Here is an 18025-nt window from a genome sequence, read left to right as displayed (position 1 = left end):
CTCTGCCCATCAAAGTCAACGAATAAAATATAGGAAAGCACAGGCTAAGCAACAACTGAATGACCAAAACTATATGGTTTAAAGTTCAAGTATCTGTCACAGGACGAGATAAGAAAACATGGTGTATGAAACAACACATAAAACCGTTGAGAGAAGATGAAAAGAAACAGGAAATAACTATTGCCAGCAGATGCTTCTTCGATCTGGTATTGTTCGTAGAAACAAGAAAACAAAAGTGAGGTAATTTACTGTTGGTATTCCGGTACTTATAAATGAAGTACGAAGAACGATGGCCACAAGGAACCTTCTTTCTCACTAAGCGAGACACAGGAAGCATCCCAGTGGTTTCCTAACTTTCCCTAATCCTTATACCTCCAAGACAAGGCACTTCCACCTTTACAGGAAGACCGCCAGCAAGGGCCCAGGTCAGCCTGATAACTGGCGAGCTGTCGACTTTAGATTATATTAATAAGCATTTTTATAGTGCAGCCGAATCAGGAATCAATAATTGTGGTATTATCAGTTTCCCAAGGAGAAAATTTCAAAAGGGCCATAATTAGCGAAAAATAAGGCGGAATTTACCGGCGTGAACACTTCAGGAAATTCAGAAAAAAAAGTTTGAAAAAAGCACATAAATTGCATTAAACCTTTCCGTAATTCGAAACTCGGAAATTTTCCAAGGATTAGCAGAGCGATTGATCCAGTTTAGCAAAATTGGGCATCAAAGGAAAGAGATAAGCCAGATAATCTGTTAATTGCAGGAAAAAAAAAGTGAAATTATGAAGATATAAAAGCGCTCGAGCTTCTCAAAGTTCCAACCAGACAGCCTCGCGCTCAGAGAAATCAGGGTTTTCTTCTACGATTCCCATCGATTGGTTCTACAAGGACCGTCAGAATTGCTATAATTTCCCCCAAAAAGAATACACAATTCGTTAGCCGTAAACAAGAAAGGCAATCCGAGTGCCGAGACCGAAGTCTTAGCCTATCTTCCAAGAAACAAATAACAGAGAAATTAAGAAAGAGATCCTACCGATGATCCGCCGAGTTCGACAAGAGAGAAAGAGCGAAGGTAAGACTAGGAAATGTCCGATTCGCTAAGCTTAGCCGATACGTATTCCGGGCCACGATCAACAGATTACAGAATTACTTAAACGACCGATCCCGCACAACAAAAGCAGAGCAAAGGAAGACGACGTGCTCTCTCTCTCTCTCTCCGTCCTCCCTCGCTACCGTTATTATACTGGAGTTTGATTAATTGCCCCAAAGACTTATGAACTACGGTATTGCGAAAAATCGGTTTTGAGAATGATGCGTGGTACGGTCAGGCTGGCGGTCGATCGGATCCCATTTTTGAAACAGTAAGCCTGGATCCAAATCTGAACCAGATCCAACGCACTCCAACTGCTCGAGTCCAGATCCAATAAACATAGTTGAGAAAAGTAACCCACCCAGTTAGGGCTGGCTATGGGGCCGGCCAAGGCTCAAAAAGTTGGGCTGGACTTCGAGCAGTTGGAGTGCGTTGGATCTGGTTCAGATTTGGATCCAGGCTTACTGTTTCAAAATGGGGATCCGATCGACCGCCAGCCTGACCGTACCACGCATCATTCTCAAAACCGATTTTTCGCAATACCGTAGTTCATAAGTCTTTGGGGGCAATTAATCAAACTCCAGTATAATATACGGTAGCGAGGGAGGACGGAGAGAGAGAGAGAGAGCACGTCGTCTTCCTTTTGCTCTGCTTTTGTTGTGCGGGATCGGTCGGTTTAAGTAATTCTGTAATCTGTTGATCGTGGGCCCGGAATACGTATCGGCTAAGCTTAGCGAATCGGACATTTCCTAGTCTTACCTTCGCTCTTTCTCTCTTGTCGAACTCGGCGGATCATCGGTAGGATTCTCTTTCTTAATTTCTCTGTTATTTGGTTTTCTTGGAAGATAGGCTTAAGACTTTCGGTCTCGGCACTCGGGATGTGCCTTTTCTTGTTTACGGCTAACGAATTGTGTATTCTTTTTGGGGGAATTATAGCAATTCTGACGGTCCTTGTAGAACCAATCGATGGGAATCGTAGAAGAAAACCCTGATTTCTCTGAGCGCGAGGCTGTTCTGGTTGGAACTTTGAGAATGCTCGAGCGCTTTTATATCTTCATAATTTCACTTTTTTTTTTCCTGCAATTAACAGATTATCTGGCTTATCTCTTTCCTTTGATGCCCAATTTTGCTAAACTGGATCAATCGCTCTGCTAATCCTTGGAAAATTTCCGAGTTTCGAATTACGGAAGGTTTAATGCAATTTATGTGCTTTTTTTCAAACTTTTTTTTTCTGAATTTCCTGAAGTGTTCACGCCGGTAAATTCCGCCTTTATTTTTTTCGCTAATTATGGCCCTTTTTGAAATTTTTCTCCTTTGGGAAACTGATAATACCACAAGTTATTGATTCCTGATTCGGCTGCACTATAAAAAATGCTTATTTAATATAATCTAAAGTCGACAGTCGCCAGTTATCAGGCTGACCTGGGCCCTTGCTGGCGGTCTTTCCTGGTAAAGGTGGAAGTGCCTTGTCTTGGAGGGTATAAGGATTAGGGAAAGTTAGGAAACCACTGGGATGCTTCCTTGTGTCTCGCTTAGTGAGAAAGAAGGTTCCTTGTGGGCCATCGTTCTTCGTACTTCATTTATAAGTACCGGATACCAACAGTAAATTACCTCACTTTTTGTTTTCTTGTTTCTACGAACAAGTACCAGATCGAAGAAGCATCTGCTGGGCAATAGTTAGTTTCCTGGTTTTCTTTTTCATCTTCTCTCAACGGTTTTATGTGTTGTTTCATACACCATGTTTTTCTTATCTCGTCCTTGTTGACAGATACTTGAACTTTAAACCATATAGTTTTGGTCATTCAGTTGTTGCTTAGCCTGTGCTTTTCCTATATTTTATTCGTTGACTTTGATGGGCAGAGACTAAAAAGCTTATGTCCATTTGCTGTGGGTTGCTTGCATGTATTGAATTCGTTCCCAGTGCAAAAGTCATTTCTCATGCTACGTCGAAACAAGGAGTGATGAGAACGAGAGAAATCTCATCAGATAGGGTTGCGGTGTCGTGAAGTTAGAATATTCGGCCAGGATAAGTTTTCATTGTCGCTTCCTGGAAGCTTTCTGTGGTCAAGCCGTTTAAATTGTGTCCAATCACCTAGTCGTTGAGAGATATTTCATTAGTTATTGAAGGCGTTGCCAAGCTATTGGTTTCTCAACATCTAAAAGGCACATTGGTTTGTTGCTCCGTAGCTCTAGCTTTTGCTTTTCATAACATTCTGCAAATCTAGTCGATTAATCAACTGTTTATTGTTTGCTTACTCATGTCTTTCTACTTTTTGCCGTCCTTCTGTGACCATGAGGGAGGGTGAATTCAAATTAAGCTCCTATAAAATTGAAGATCTTGCCAATTGGACTCATGAAACATGGAAGCTTGCTAAGATCTTTTGCTGCCTAATGTGGTCTGTGACTCTTGGTTTCCTGATATATGTTGTAATGATATGCCACAGTTAGTTGATCTTCAACAGTGGTGAAACTTTCATCTGCGGGAACTTGTTCTTGTTGTTGGAGCCTGGATGCTATGACAATTTTCTTACTCGTGATAACAAGGATATAGTTTATCTGGTTCTTCGTTGTTTTTCACTTTTGAACCTTTGATGCTGATTACCATTCCCATTCTGTAGAACGTAGATCATGGGGCAATTGTTCTGCTGCTTGCAAGTAGACCAGTCAACAGTTGCTATTAGGGAGACATTTGGAAAGTTTGATGAGGTGCTTGAACCAGGATGCCACTTACTTCCTTGGTGCTTGGGAAGACAAGTAGCAGGCTACCTTTCACTGCGAGTGCAACAACTTGACGTTCATTGTGAGACGAAAACTAAGGTCGATTGTTCTCTTAGCTTGCATTTATATTCAGTTCCCATTCTGTTTCATCCATTCACAGACAGCAAGATGTAGTCACAAGTCGTGACCATGGATTGTATACCATTTTAGGAGATCTAGGGTCTTAAGTTATGAAGATGACCATTTGAAATATGAATCCTTTATGCATTTGGGTCACAAGAAAACCTGCTAAACATTTTATGATGCATAAATTGTTCATATTTGAATAAGTAAACACATATTCTATGTGGTGGATTATGTGATCCATGTAAATAATTTTTGATCTGAATTGAAAAACTATTCACGTTTGCCTTATTTAACATATCTCAGAGATGGTATCCACATGGGTTTTTTTTTTGACCTTTGGTAGGTGAGTTGGTTTTACTTTCCTGAACCTTGTCTATGTTTCAACAAGACAGCTTTAATTGATTCAGTATTCAGGTTTCCTCTTTTTTTTTTTTTTTTTTTACCAAGTTCAATATTTCTCTTGTAATGAATATTTCTTTTGTAATGATGCTTGGAAGTTATAATTTTTTTTGTCAACGTGGATCCTTGCTTTCATTGTTAAAATCTATTAAGACTGTCAGGATCTTGATCCGGGTCATCTGTCACTGTTGGACCTACTGATTTAGGTGAACTTTACATCCAACTCATTAACAGTGTTGGCTGCTATAATACCAGCACTCCAGTTGCCATGTTTGTGGATTGCTAAGCATCTTAATTAATGTTAGATCCATGGTTCCTTGACTATTACTTACTTTACGGATGGAAAGAGGTCAGTCCTCATCTGGCTAAAACCCTGCTGGCTCAATGATGCTAAATTGTCTTTCATTTTGCAGGATAATGTATTTGTTACAGTTGTTGCATCTGTTCAGTATCGTGCCTTGGCAGATAAAGCTGCGGATGCTTTTTACAAGCTCAGCAACACACGTGAGCAGATACAAGCTTATGTTTTTGATGGTATGTTAAACTAAAAGTGCATTCTGTTTGCAGATGGAAGTGTGTAAAAATATGACTTATTGTCAATCAGAAGGCAGGGTTGGCAGATCCTATGTTTTTTCTTTTTCATATATGATTTCAAATTTGTTCCAATAAGGCAAAATCATTTAAATTCATTTTGGTGTTCTATATTTATTAGAAAGGTGAAGCATCAATTTGTGTTGTTTAATCCCTCTCACTCCTCTTTTGTTTTGGCCATAATATATTAGTGCACTATGAAGGAGAGAGGAACTTTAAAAAAATAAATCTCAACAAAAAAGAGGCATTGGATGCCTTTGCAAAAACAGAGCCGTATCGTAAGATACGGCCAACACGGGCACACACGATACGTGTTGGACAATACGGCTCCGTATCATATGGTATGTATTACACTGAAAGAAAGTACAAGAGGGACACATAACTGTCCATGCCAAGAAACCAAAGACTGCAACTATGGTTGCCCTTAATGAAGTACACACGAAGAAAAAGTAATTGAGGGTTCAAGCCCCTCTATTTTGCTTACTCTATGTGTTCTTTCAGCTGGTGTATTAAACGTAGCAGTCCACCATTATGTATAAAGGCCATGATATTATAATTTGCTTCAAAAGGCATGAACTCCAACTTGTTGTAATTCAGGCATACAAACATATTCTAAGGCATCAGGGAACAACAGTTCCTCTTTGCGTTGAAGTAGGTGGTTCAATTGCCTCGCCCATTTCTTTCAAGCATAACCATTGCACGTGAATGATAAAATGTAGGCATGTGAAGAGCATTCTCTGATGTGTCACAGACAACTTTTCCTCTTCACTTTTGAATAGTCTTTTCTATTATTTCACTCATTTGTTCTGTATCATAGGCTACTATTGTAAGTGTGTTTGCTTGAAATATGAGATGGGATTGGCTTCTTGCTATTAAGTTCTGTCATATTGAGATTCTTCTGTATTGTACTAATGGAAACTTTTCATGGACGGAGATATTCAAAGCAAACAAAAAGGAATAAGCAACTTTTTTCTTTTCTTTGAGCAGCCATTAGGACAAGAAAGTTAAGTCTTTTTTTTGTGTGTGTGTGTGCAGTCATTAGGGCTAGTGTTCCAAAGTTGAACCTGGATGATGCATTTGAACAAAAGAATGAAATTGCTAAAGCTGTAGAAGATGAGCTTGAGAAGGTAATTTTCATATTGTTTATCTTGTGAGCTTTAGTGGTAATGTAGTGAACTTCTCTATGTTTGTTGAAAAAAAAAATTATTTCTACATGTAGGCCATGTCAGCATATGGCTACGAGATAGTCCAGACACTTATTGTTGATATCAACCCGGACGAACATGTTAAGCGAGCAATGAATGAAATAAATGCAGGTAGACTCTCTTGACCTAAGTTGGGCAGATATGATTATGAATGTTGGATCTAGTGTTCTCCTGGTTACCGAACAGTTCTAAATCGGGTTCAGTCATAGAGGTCACTGAACTGATCAAAAGAGTTTGTTTATCCTAGGCTTGTACTGTTGAACTACGATTTTAAGAGGGTCTCAATCATGCTTTTCCTTCTCAATTCTTCTACCAAGTAGGCCAAATATTATAGTATGTATCCAATATTCGAAACGAACTTTTGGTGTCATTTGGCTGAAGCCTGAAGGTGTCAGAGGTAGTCGGCTGAACCAACCTCTGTTTCTAAAATTCTATGCCGGTCTATTTTGTTGGGGCTTTGATCGCCAATAGCAGAGTTGTTAGAGCTTTACATGTATATAGGCAGCTGATGGAGAATCTTAACGTAATTTTGGTACTGTAGCTATGATCGAATGCAGTTTGGGCCTTAACATACTGGAATTGAATTGCAGCTGCCAGATTGAGGGTAGCAGCTAATGAGAAGGCAGAAGCGGAGAAGATACTGCAGATCAAGCGGGCCGAGGGAGATGCAGAATCAAAGTACCTGGCTGGGCTTGGCATAGCCCGTCAGCGGCAGGCAATCGTCGATGGTCTGAGGGACAGTGTGCTTGCTTTTTCTGTAAATGTGCCTGGAACCACCGCCAAGGATGTCATGGACATGGTGCTGGTCACCCAGTACTTTGACACAATGAAGGAGATTGGTGCATCATCAAAGTCATCATCTGTTTTCATCCCTCATGGCCCAGGTGCAGTGCGGGATATCGCTTCTCAGATCAGGGATGGGCTGCTTCAGGCTACACCGCAGTAGAACACTCATGGGGATTGTCTGAGACTTTGAAGCATCATTTGAAAGCTTACTTCTTGCACTAGATGGTATTGTGGTTATTGGTTTGGTTAATTGGTTTGGTTTTGTTTTTCTTTTTTGTTTGCTTGTGTGGATATATGTGACTACGTCTATAAGCAACGAGGAAAACGGAAAAAAAAAAAAAAAGGATCAGAACATCTTTTTTGTACATTTCAAGCTTGTGAAGTATTGTTTATGCGGTTTGTAAGCCACCAACTTGTTTCCTGTTGTTTTGTTCCTTTTTCTGTGTTAATCTATGTAACATAAAACCATTCACGTACAGGTATTTCGGTACGCCTCACTTCTTCAAAATCCCTTGTCAGTCACTCCTCGTCCTGAGTGAATGGTTTGATTAGGGGGAAGTGCTCCGTCTCTTTGGGGCCGTTACCGTTTGGTAACATTAATACTATGTTACTGTATTATGAACTTACCCCAAAAAAAAAAAAAGACGATACATAGTATCTACTCCATTTCTTGAGCAGATTCATAAGACAATAACAATGTATTATTTAATTATGTATTATTGTTGCCAAACGTTTCTCTCGAAAGAACTACTTGATTATAGGATCAAGCCTTGGACATTTCCCATCCGTTTGCCTCGACCAATTAAATGCGCTTCATCTTTTCCCCGTTCAATTCAATTAGATTATAATCAAACTTCCTTGGGTCGCTTACCAAAGCGTCTGGAAAAAGAAGCCTGGAGTGTCATCTCCACTCGTGTTGATCTTTTGCTTGCTGAGCAGCAAATCCTTGAAAAGGCAAAGAGAGCCTTTGGTTTATAAGACTGTCTTCTATGCCAATGCAGGCTAGTTGTTTCAAGTTGTCAGCCTTCCTCTTCTGCTATGTATAGTATCTACAAAAAATCTATCTACATTTAAAACAAAATTCATATGCAATTAACTAAGTAAAAAGCAATATAAGTAAAAATGGAACCATATAGAGTTAGAATAAGTTAAAATCCACCTAAATGGAGTATAACCTGTAAGCTATATAGAGTTATTAACAAGCTAAATGATGATCAAACTGTCAAACGGAGAAGTATCAGTATAGCCTAAACAAGTAGCTATAAAACGTACTAAATAGTACTAGAGAACCAAATTAATTTAACATGTGGGTATACCTAAACAAGTAGGTTTAAAACAGCACTAAACAAGTACGCATAAAACGCACTAAACAACATTAGAAAACAATATAATGACGATGAAAAGTCTGGAAACAGAATCACAGTAGAGTTGAAAGCAATTAAAGACCACCTAAATGAAGTATAACCTGAAACAAGTATAGAGTTATTCAAGCTAAAGAAGATCAAATTGTAAACAAAACGGTAATACTACTCTAATCTCGTCCTAAAGCGGAGATGACACCTAAAGAGCAAAGTGGTATTAATTCACACTGCAAACGAGAAATGTGGCTACATTTCTCTTTATTGGTTGTAGGTGAAAAAGAAAGTGACACAGCACAATCCTGAATCTCACCCACAAAAGAAACCTTTTTAGCAACTCAGCTATTTGTAAGCTTGCCTAAACGCCATGCTGCAGAACCATACTCACTGAAACTAACAAAAATAACCAGTTACTGCAGTAAACATTCAAATATTCGAAATAAGGAGATTTTATGAAATCGCAGAAACAAAACAGAGTTAAGTGTGAAACGTCCACTTTAGCAAAACTCGATTCTTACCGCAAAAATCAAACATAAAATCGACACAAGCAGCAAAATCAGAAATAAAACAGTTGAAAACAAAAGACCGATATTAAAAAAAAAAAGCCAGTAATGATATACTTTGACGGTTTAATTCGTTTGTGTTTTTTCTATCAATTTGGTTTTGTTTTAGAAAGGATCGAATGGGGGCAAAACCCCTTGGTTGCATCTCTTCGAACCCCGAAAAATACAATACACCTTCCTTGTGCTTAATGCGAAAATCAAGCCATCTAAACGATTGTTAATCTGAAGCGATTAGATCTCATCTACTTATGCACGAAAGTTTTTGAAGGCAACTTGAAAGGATGTTCGTAAGCAATTTCATCTTGATAATCAGCTATTGCGGATTAAAAATTCGCTTGGTCTTAAAGTCTTTTTCCTCTGCCTTAGCATATTCTCACTTGGGTCGTCATCATTTTCGTTTCCAACAATGTTTTTACGACGCCAAACCCTCTCTGGCTGGAAACTTCTCCGTTGCAAGCGATCTTTCTGCAGTTTTTCTGAAGTCTATGGTTTGAAATTTTTGTACTGCTGACCCACGTTTCTTTTATTACGTTTTGTCTTCGATTTGGCGTGACATCAGGCTTGATAGAGTGTTTGAGTGGGGGCACAAGGAACGTCAACAGATTCGAATTCGAATAAGATATATCATATACCCTTAATCATATCAGTTTTTTTTTTTATATTGGCATTTGACTTCAATTTGAGCATGAACCAGCAAAGTTATATATGAATCTGAATTCAAAATCCAATTTCACAGTCTGAATTTGATTTCCATATTCATAGCCGAATCCAAATTTGAGTCAAATCAGACATTTATGTATATCCGAATCTGAATCAAAATTCAATTGAATGCTATTTTTTAAATCTGAATCCTATTCGATTTCTTAATCGGATATTAAATATCTTAAGAGAGAGACTCTCCTTCCCCAGCTTTTAGTATTATGTGGTAATTTCTTCGGTCTTGGATTTCCCTTTGAGCAATGCGATGCTTCAACTTTACCTTCTCCTTCTTTTTTTTTTCAGGCCTCTACAGGGAAGATATTATCAGATAACTTGCAAGCCATATTAATCCGGAGAGTCGGCATCTTAAAAATCAGGGTTGGCTAAGGGAAACGGTGATTGGCTTCTCATCCTATCTTGTATTAGGTCCTTTTTTTTGCAAAAGCAGGTTGGAATATGACTACCGTAAGGTTCAAGTTTATATTTTAATCAGTATCTTTTTAAGATCTCAGCTTAATGTTGGACTTGGGTTCAGATTTAGTTGTGAAATTGCATGTTAGATTTGAACCCGATTGGCAATCAGATCCAAGTTTCTTCACCAAATCCAACTAAATGGTTTTCAGATCTAAAATGCCCGACGTTAAAATGCCAGACATTTAATACCAAAGGGTTGTCAAGTGGAACAAAAGTTCCAGTTCCACCTACTACATCTTGTATGGTGACCTGAAACTTTTATTCCACAAACTCTAGTACCACATGTCTCTCATGCTCCCTCTCTCTCAAAAGTTCCACCTATAAGGTGTTATTATAATCTTGGAAAAGAAAAACCTGGACCGAATAAAAACACACGTAATTGAAGTTCCATGTTTGTTTTGCCATGGAATTTTCCAAGATTTTTGTGTCCCAGTTCCCACATATTCAATCGTGGTCTATTGTAATGAGATATATGGCTACTCCATGCACGTCCTTACCTGTGATGACATAGCACAACTACGAGGAGACCATCATGCCTTTTCCTTTTCCCTTTTTGGGTGATGCTCGAAGGGCACCAGGAAAGTTTTATTAAGAATGCATTGATTGCATGTGATTCTTATACTAAATGATTTTTAAAATTGTTTTAAGTTGTTAAGTATTAGGTGGTTGCTTTTAAATACATTTAAAATTCAGAGAAACTCCTGTCATGTTTGCACTTTATAAGAATATGCAAACCAGTCTCGGAAAAATGTTCTTACCGTAAATTCACTCCTGTAATGAGCGCAGGAATGACCTGCCTTGTAATGAGAAGATGTTTCGATTCTTTTTAATCGGACTCACCATTGATATTATATTTACTGCTCTGCATATCAATAAAATTCTGGTGTGAGTGCTTCCTGCCCGTGGACGTGGGCTTCAGTCAAGTCTAACCACGTTAGTTCCTGTGTTGATTCCCTTCCTCTTTTCTTCTTCTTTGTGTTTTCTTTAATACCCCAGAATGTGGGACCTCACTGTAGTTAATTGTTTTCTATCGTCGTCAACAATTTCTTCTCCTTTGTTAAGGCTGTTTTGAGCTTTGAATTTCACAAAAGATGGACTTTTAGGCATATTATAGAATAATCCCGGTCAGGCTTACATCAGTTATTAGACATTTCAAGGCGTTTACTTCCTGATGCCTTGTCTATTTAGGCTAGAGCAGGTTAATCCGAGAGAGAGAGAGAGAGAGAGAGAGAGAGAGAGAGAGAGAGATGGACTTTTAGGCATATTATAGAATAATCCCGGTCAGGCTTACATCAGTTATTAGACATTTCAAGGCGTTTACTTCCTGATGCCTTGTCTATTTAGGCTAGAGCAGGTTAATCCGAGAGAGAGAGAGAGAGAGAGAGAGAGAGAGAGAGCTTTCTTCACCAGCGCTCTTCATTCTGAGAGGTACGCTTTGAATATTTCGACTGCTTCAGCCTCTCGTGCTTCACCAGACTTGGTGACGTGAAAGGAGAAGGATATTTTGTGGCTATGTTGTTTGTTGCTTTGTTTAAAGTTTTAAACCTGCTACTGATATTAGTGTCTGCTACGTGTAAAGCTCGAGTTTGGTAAGCCTGTTCAAATGTTAACTTTTGGCTTTAACTGTAGTTCAGGCCCATTGTGATAAGCATCAGTCAACTATTTTATCATTGTTAGCCGCTCAATGTCGAGTTAGCTTTTCCAAAAGGATCCTGATCCTGATGTCAGTATATTTGAATCACAGTTGCAAAAGACGTCAAAACGAAAAAAAAGCCAAAAAGATTTTTCTTTTTCATTTTAAACGTTTTTTTCATGTTTTTTAAAGCCAGACTGCTTGTTTTCATTTTGTAATTTTTATTTGTTGCTTATCTACTTATTTTCTGATCTTCTATTATTAGTTTCTTATTTATTTTATTTTTTTCTTAATTTTTAAGATTTTATTTTTTTAAACTTATGATATTTTTTAATTTTTTCAATCTCACCATATTATACACAAGAAAAATCTGGCCGTTTAAAACCCAAAAAAGATATTTGTCACTATGATTTGAACCTGTATTATGAAGGGGACCATTCCCAAAGGATATTTAAGATGATTAATCCACTTCTTGCTCTTTCAAGCCTCTTTAATTTGTTAACGTTAGCATTTCCAGCAAATGCCTTGTCCATACAAATCGGTAGCTTACATGTGCAAGTAATGTTCCTTGGTTTCTTTGGTCCACATCTTCTTCAAGTTTCATATTCTTCTCCGTTGCTGCTGCAAAAGTAAGGGCAATGTGCACTGTGTTCTTTATCTGTGAACTTATTGCGATGGCTTCCACTCAATTGTCACAGGACAGTGAAGGATCTAGAAATTTTTAGTCAAGGGGCACTCTAATTTTAAAATTTCAAAATTTAAAGATCACTCATATGTAAAAAACTGAAAATTAATGAAGTTTCTATATATAAATAAAGTAAATTTTGTGGGCTGGTGTGGTCAATTGCCCACACCAGTTGCAACATAGCTTTGCCACCATCACGGGGCCACACATATGTGAAAGGTCTAATGTTTATGGTTAGTTTGTAGAATTTTTTGTTGAATTTCGCATTGATCATGCTAATTCTTCTGGGACACCTTCACATTAGTTTTCTTTGAGAAAAAGGGTTCCCAAATACCACTTTACTGAATCTACTTCTGTAATATAAACTAAACAGTTTCACTGAACTATGAAAATGAACTATATGCCCTGCCGTCTATAAAAACGTTGGTTATTTCTAAGAACAAGAAAACTAGATTGTTCAAAACGAGTACAGGAAAAGGCAAGTGGGAGCACTGCTTCAGAATTTCATTAAATGAAATGCATCTAAGATTTGATTTGCATCAGTTCGGTATTTTGTCTCATCGCAGCACCAGAATGTGGTTGATCGTTGCATCAGAACACTGCTACAGATAAAGAGTACTGTCCCTTTACATAATTGAACATATTGCTAAACAAAAAACTCAAGAATTTCAGCATTTCATTGTTGCTGAGAAAAAGCAGAACCACTAGCTTAAACTATGACTTGGATAATTTTGTGATATTTAGCCAGTGAATCCACAACCAATTTAGCCAGTGAATTGGTTGAATATGGCAATAGAATGAAGCTTTTTATGTTACCACTCTCAATGACCAAGTTTGCTAGACATGGTTATCATGAAATTCCATTTGATTATACTAGCAATGAGATATATGCCTTTCCAGGTGTCTGCCTATGCAGCTTTATTTGCTTCTTTTAAATTCCATGCTTCTTATGTATTCCTCTACAGATGGGAAATTACCTTTGCTGCTGCGTACAAGTGAAGCAATCAAGTGTCGCTGTCAAGGAGAGATTTGGAAGGTTTGAGGATGTACTAGAGCCAGGATGCCATTTTGTACCTTGGTTTCTTGGTCATCAGATTGCTGGAAGGCTCACACTTAGGTTGCAACAGCTGGATGTTCGTTGTGAAACTAAGACAAGGGTACATTGATCTTCTTCTTTTTTCTCAGGGGAAGGAGTCTATATCGTGTATTATAGTTTTCATAGTGCCCCTTTATTTCATGCAGGCACGGAGCTAGAAATTTTGTTTGGGAGGGGCCAATTATTTTTTTTTTACAGTGGCCAAACTATGTTTTTTCAAAAGTTGGCAGGTGCCAAACGCAAATTTTTTGGAGTTTTAACTATGAAATTTTGTTTTAACAAAATTTGAGAGTGTTGGGGGTTTTCGGGTGGTTGCATGGTCCCCCCTTGCTTTGCCCCTGATTTCATGGTGTTTGTGAGTGGTGTCTATTTATTTATATATTTATCTTGTTTTTCTTCTTTTAAAGAATATTTCTAGCATGTGGCTGTCACCATCTTTCACTTGCCTGTTCTAGTCAGTTTCAAAGTTGTGGCTTCTATTTCTTTTGGAGTCACATAGGCTGCTCTTTGTTTCCCCTAACATCTTCCGGGATATGCTTAAGTTTGTCCTCATTATTGTTTACTTATATTCTAGTTCTCCTGGTAATCAGATAACTATCAGTTGACCTCTTGTTTTGGATACCCAGAAGAGTGTGATGTCTCTAATGATGGATAGAGTACTTTTTGACCTGTCTGAGACTGTATCAATGCTTGAAAGCTTGATGTTCTATTTTGATGTACTTAATTGCTCTTTAATGTATATCCATGCTTTTCTGCTTCTTTCTTTTTTTATTATTCTGTTCGAGCCTTACTATATATATATTAAAGAGCTAAGAAACTAAAACAGAAGAAGAACCCAAAGGAAAAGCTTAATGACCATTTCTAGTAGAAACTAGTAGAAAAGCAACACGCATTGGCAACTTTTGTCTTTTGATCTCTTTAAGCTTTTCCTTTGGGTTTTTCTTCTGTTTAGTATCACCATTTTACTTTTTATTAGTAGCTCTCTGAACTTTGGTGCATATTGTGGAAAAATTTTTACATCAATGAAGAGTTCATATCGGATTTTCTTGTTAAGAAGTTAGGACTGTTAAGAAAAGATGCTCACACAGGTTTTACAATTAGCATCTTGGTGATTGTTTGTGTTAATTGATGATGAGACTTGGAGGTTTCAATATGGGGAGTGTGAAGGCTGTCAAAGAATTCTGGAAATGCTTGCATGGACAAAGGAGCAACCCTGTATTTCTTCAAAACAAAGACGATTAAGCCTATAAATTGTCATCTTACCTGGCTAGATGAGTTGTCTTGAGGCCTCTAAGAAATGAGATTATCGAGATTGTGCATCTCTTCACCTCTGCTACAGGCTGAAGCAAAGAGAAGGTTGGGGGTGGGGACTCCTGTTGCGCAAAAGGCATATCCAGGAGATTTTACGTCAAGAGACAACCAGAACAGGACACAGTGGATGTGCATGTGCTGTACTAGTAAATTTTTGTACTAGTAAATTTTTCAACATGTCAATCACGGGTACATTTTACATGCAAAAAAAGTACTAGTTTTTTCCTCCACCAAGGGCACTTTGAAGATCAAATCACCAAAGTGTTTATCACATTGTGGGTAGGTTATGAATCTGTATAATCTTTCACTTTTATGCACATCTTTGGACATTATGTGCATTACTGTATACGTATGACATGCCAAAGGATCACCTTGATGTGATTTATTCAATTTCAAGTTCCGGAGGTTCTTGTAAGGGCGTCCATTTTAGTTTCTCGTCACTGGCTATGGCAAAGCTAGCCTAACTGGATTTCTGTTGGCATGACTTACTGGGTGCTAAATTTTAGATATTGATGCGTTGAGAGTTGAGACAATGACAATGGAAAGTCTGTAGAAACTGCTGCCTCTGAACTTATTGATTTTCATGGGTGAGAGAATAAACCAAAATTGTAAGACTGGAATGCAGCACAGGAAGTGGAAAAGAGGAAAAAAAAAACATTGAGTCAAAACAAAAGTCCATGTGTAAGTGGCTTTCTTAAATATCAGTTTCTGTAGCACTTTCTTTGTGGTGGATGCGTTACACAAATAGATCACATTTGGTTTCTTATTCTCGATGTCATCCATTTGGAAAAGTAGAAGAGACCTGATATTTCTCAACCAGTGGCATCTCTAGCATATAACGGATTATGAATGCAAGTGTTTTCTTTTCTGTGGTTCAAGTGTTAAAAAGAATTATTCTTTTAGTTCGTATTGATTAAGTTGTCTCACTTTATATCTTTAAATCTTCATATGCAAGAAAATTGCTTAATATCCTAGTTTTGTGCTCTCTGTTTTGATAATCTTATTGTGTAGATCTTATTGTAGGTTCATGTAAAATTTCTCTAGCTTCTTGCTTTTAGGTTCTTTTAATTCTGATAAAGTAGCCCTTGAAAGGTTTAAAGTTTAAACAAATTGACTTTGGAGCTTTTTCGCTGACACTGAGGTCATGATATTTGGAGCATCAACCTCTTCTTGGTATTTTTGGTTAGCTTGTAGGTTTTAAAGGGCTGGGAAAAGTTTCATGCACATCTTGACCAAATAGAATTTTAAGTGCCTAAATTTTCCAAGTAAGGCATCAAGTGTCTAAAATTGTCTGGCAAAAGGTGCCAGATTCTATGTAACATGGGTACTTGGGAATGGCTGGCATACCTCTGTTGGTATGGCAGTTTTAAACTGGGCACACCAGATCATCTGGTTACCTTTTGGACCGAGGCATATATCTGACCCATCTTGTTCCATAGTTTTAACTTCAAGGCTTGACTTTTCACTTTATTTTCTCGTTCTCTCTAACATTCACTGAATGGGATTACATATGTGAAGTCATGAATGGTTTTGCTTCAATTTTGTGGGTATATATCTGAACTTATACCTTCATACTCTCACCCAAGTGACTGAGCACAAAACATATTAATTAGTCTCACCATGTTTTCTCTTTATGCTTTTGACCAATTCCACGCCCAGTGGTTGTCATTCATTTTATTTATCAAGGTGAATGGAAATGAAAATCTGTCTCATGAGCACAGTGCTAAGGTCCCAGGATTTGCTGACTGTAGGACTACAAATTCTCAAAATGTTCTAATATTTTCCTTTGTTCTAGGACAATGTTTTTGTCAACGTGGTTGCTTCTATCCAATTTTGTGCCCTCGCCGGAAGAGCAAGCGATGCATTTTACAGACTGACAAATACGAGGTCTCAGATACAGGCATATGTTTTTGACGGTAATATTCAACATCCATCTCTGTGCTGTGAGGTTATGTGCATGTATATGCCATTGAAGAGATTGACCTATCTTTGAGTTTCAGTGATAAGGGCCACCGTTCCAAAACTTGATTTGGATGATGCCTTTGAGCAAAAGAGTGAGATTGCAAAAGCTGTGGAGGCCGAGCTTGAAAAGGTAGTTTAAATCTTATTTAGCTGGAACATTTCAGAAACCCTATCTTGCTGTTGGGGGATGGCCCCATGAATTATTAGTCCTGATGCTCGCTCTACTGAGCTATTAAAGCTTCTGTCAGCCTTCTCCCTGCCAAGTTGTCCTTTGGTAATTCCAAATGCATGCCATGGCAGTGTACCACGATTATCTCTATATTAATGCAGTTGATTTGTCATAACATCATACGCAGAGCTGATTGGTGCAATTCATCAGTTCCACAAAAAACCCTGGGGCCAACAGCTTTGCAGTTACTACTATCATCTTATGAATATCAGCTTCTAAAGTTCTATTATACTATTTGTTATAGGCAATGTCAGCATATGGATATGAGATTGTGCAGACACTCATTGTTGATATAGAACCAGACGAAAAGGTGAAACGAGCAATGAATGAGATCAATGCTGGTATGTGGTCTCTGTCTTTCTCTCTCTCTATTGTGCTTTTTATGTAACATGCATGCGTGTGTGAGTGACACTTGTTTGGGTTACCATTTGAAATCACATTTTCTGGGAGCTTAGATGCTGTTGGATTGTCAAGTAAGGCATTATATTTGTTTGTTTACTGCCTCTGCATGTAGATATGTGTTGGCGGAAGTGTACAAATTCACTAAGTTTATTGCTAATTTTAACTTGATGCATCCAGCTGCAAGGCTTAGAATGGCAGCAAATGAAAAGGCCGAGGCTGAGAAAATTCTGCAAATCAAGCGAGCAGAAGGAGAGTCTGAATCAAAGTACTTAGCAGGATTGGGCATTGCTCGGCAGCGCCAAGCTATTGTGGATGGCCTAAGAGAGAGTGTACTTGTATTTTCCGAGAATGTCCCAGGTACAACAGCAAAAGATATTATGGATATGGTGTTAGTGACACAGTATTTTGACACAATGAAGGAAATTGGAGCTGCATCAAAATCTTCGGCCGTTTTCATTCCACATGGGCCTGGAGCCGTAAGAGATGTGGCGACCCAGATTAGAGATGGCCTACTTCAGGCATCAGTATCTCATTCTTAGTTTCCTCTGTTGAAAATATACGAGTCTTTCTCATCCAGGTCTTGCGTTCTCCTTGTTTTCCTTTATTAGGCGCACTTTCTAAGTTTTTATATGTAACCTTCGTTGCTTTACTCTTCTGTATTTAGCGCCAGTTTCTTTTCTCTTTGCTTGATTGTGCTAGTG

At 38.2% G+C, this 18025-nt stretch overlaps 2 protein-coding genes across 8 annotated transcripts in view; both read left to right on the top strand.

Annotated features, from left to right (window-relative positions):
- Positions 1-7333, top strand: part of LOC116267604 (hypersensitive-induced response protein 1) — a 20130-nt gene extending 12797 nt beyond the window's left edge. For 3 of the 6 annotated variants that reach the window (XM_050075260.1, XM_050075261.1, XM_050075262.1), the window contains exons 2-6: positions 3706-3904; positions 4744-4864; positions 5957-6048; positions 6141-6237; positions 6717-7333. In XM_050075260.1, the coding sequence (XP_049931217.1) occupies positions 3716-3904; positions 4744-4864; positions 5957-6048; positions 6141-6237; positions 6717-7072 (855 nt within the window). In that variant the 5' untranslated portion in view covers positions 3706-3715 and the 3' untranslated portion in view covers positions 7073-7333. Of the gene's footprint in view, positions 1-1664; positions 1886-2672; positions 2764-3104; positions 3259-3705; positions 3905-4743; positions 4865-5956; positions 6049-6140; positions 6238-6716 lie in introns of those variants that run through there. The other 3 variants (XM_031649438.2, XM_031649440.2, XM_031649439.2) reach the window with 3 other exon arrangements.
- LOC116267413 (hypersensitive-induced reaction 1 protein-like) overlaps positions 1-18025 on the top strand; it is a 21229-nt gene extending 3204 nt beyond the window's left edge. The window contains exons 1-6 of one of the 2 annotated variants that reach the window (XM_031649115.2): positions 11322-11434; positions 13290-13481; positions 16527-16647; positions 16732-16823; positions 17167-17263; positions 17502-18025. In XM_031649115.2, coding sequence (XP_031504975.1) covers positions 13290-13481; positions 16527-16647; positions 16732-16823; positions 17167-17263; positions 17502-17863 — 864 coding nt within the window. In that variant the 5' untranslated portion in view covers positions 11322-11434 and the 3' untranslated portion in view covers positions 17864-18025. Of the gene's footprint in view, positions 1-11321; positions 11435-13289; positions 13482-16526; positions 16648-16731; positions 16824-17166; positions 17264-17501 lie in introns of those variants that run through there. The other variant, XM_050075259.1, reaches the window with a different exon arrangement.

The sequence above is a fragment of the Nymphaea colorata genome, chromosome 14 (assembly GCF_008831285.2).
Source record: "Nymphaea colorata isolate Beijing-Zhang1983 chromosome 14, ASM883128v2, whole genome shotgun sequence".
Taxonomy (NCBI): domain Eukaryota; kingdom Viridiplantae; phylum Streptophyta; class Magnoliopsida; order Nymphaeales; family Nymphaeaceae; genus Nymphaea; species Nymphaea colorata.
This window is presented reverse-complemented; position numbering and strand designations above follow the sequence as displayed.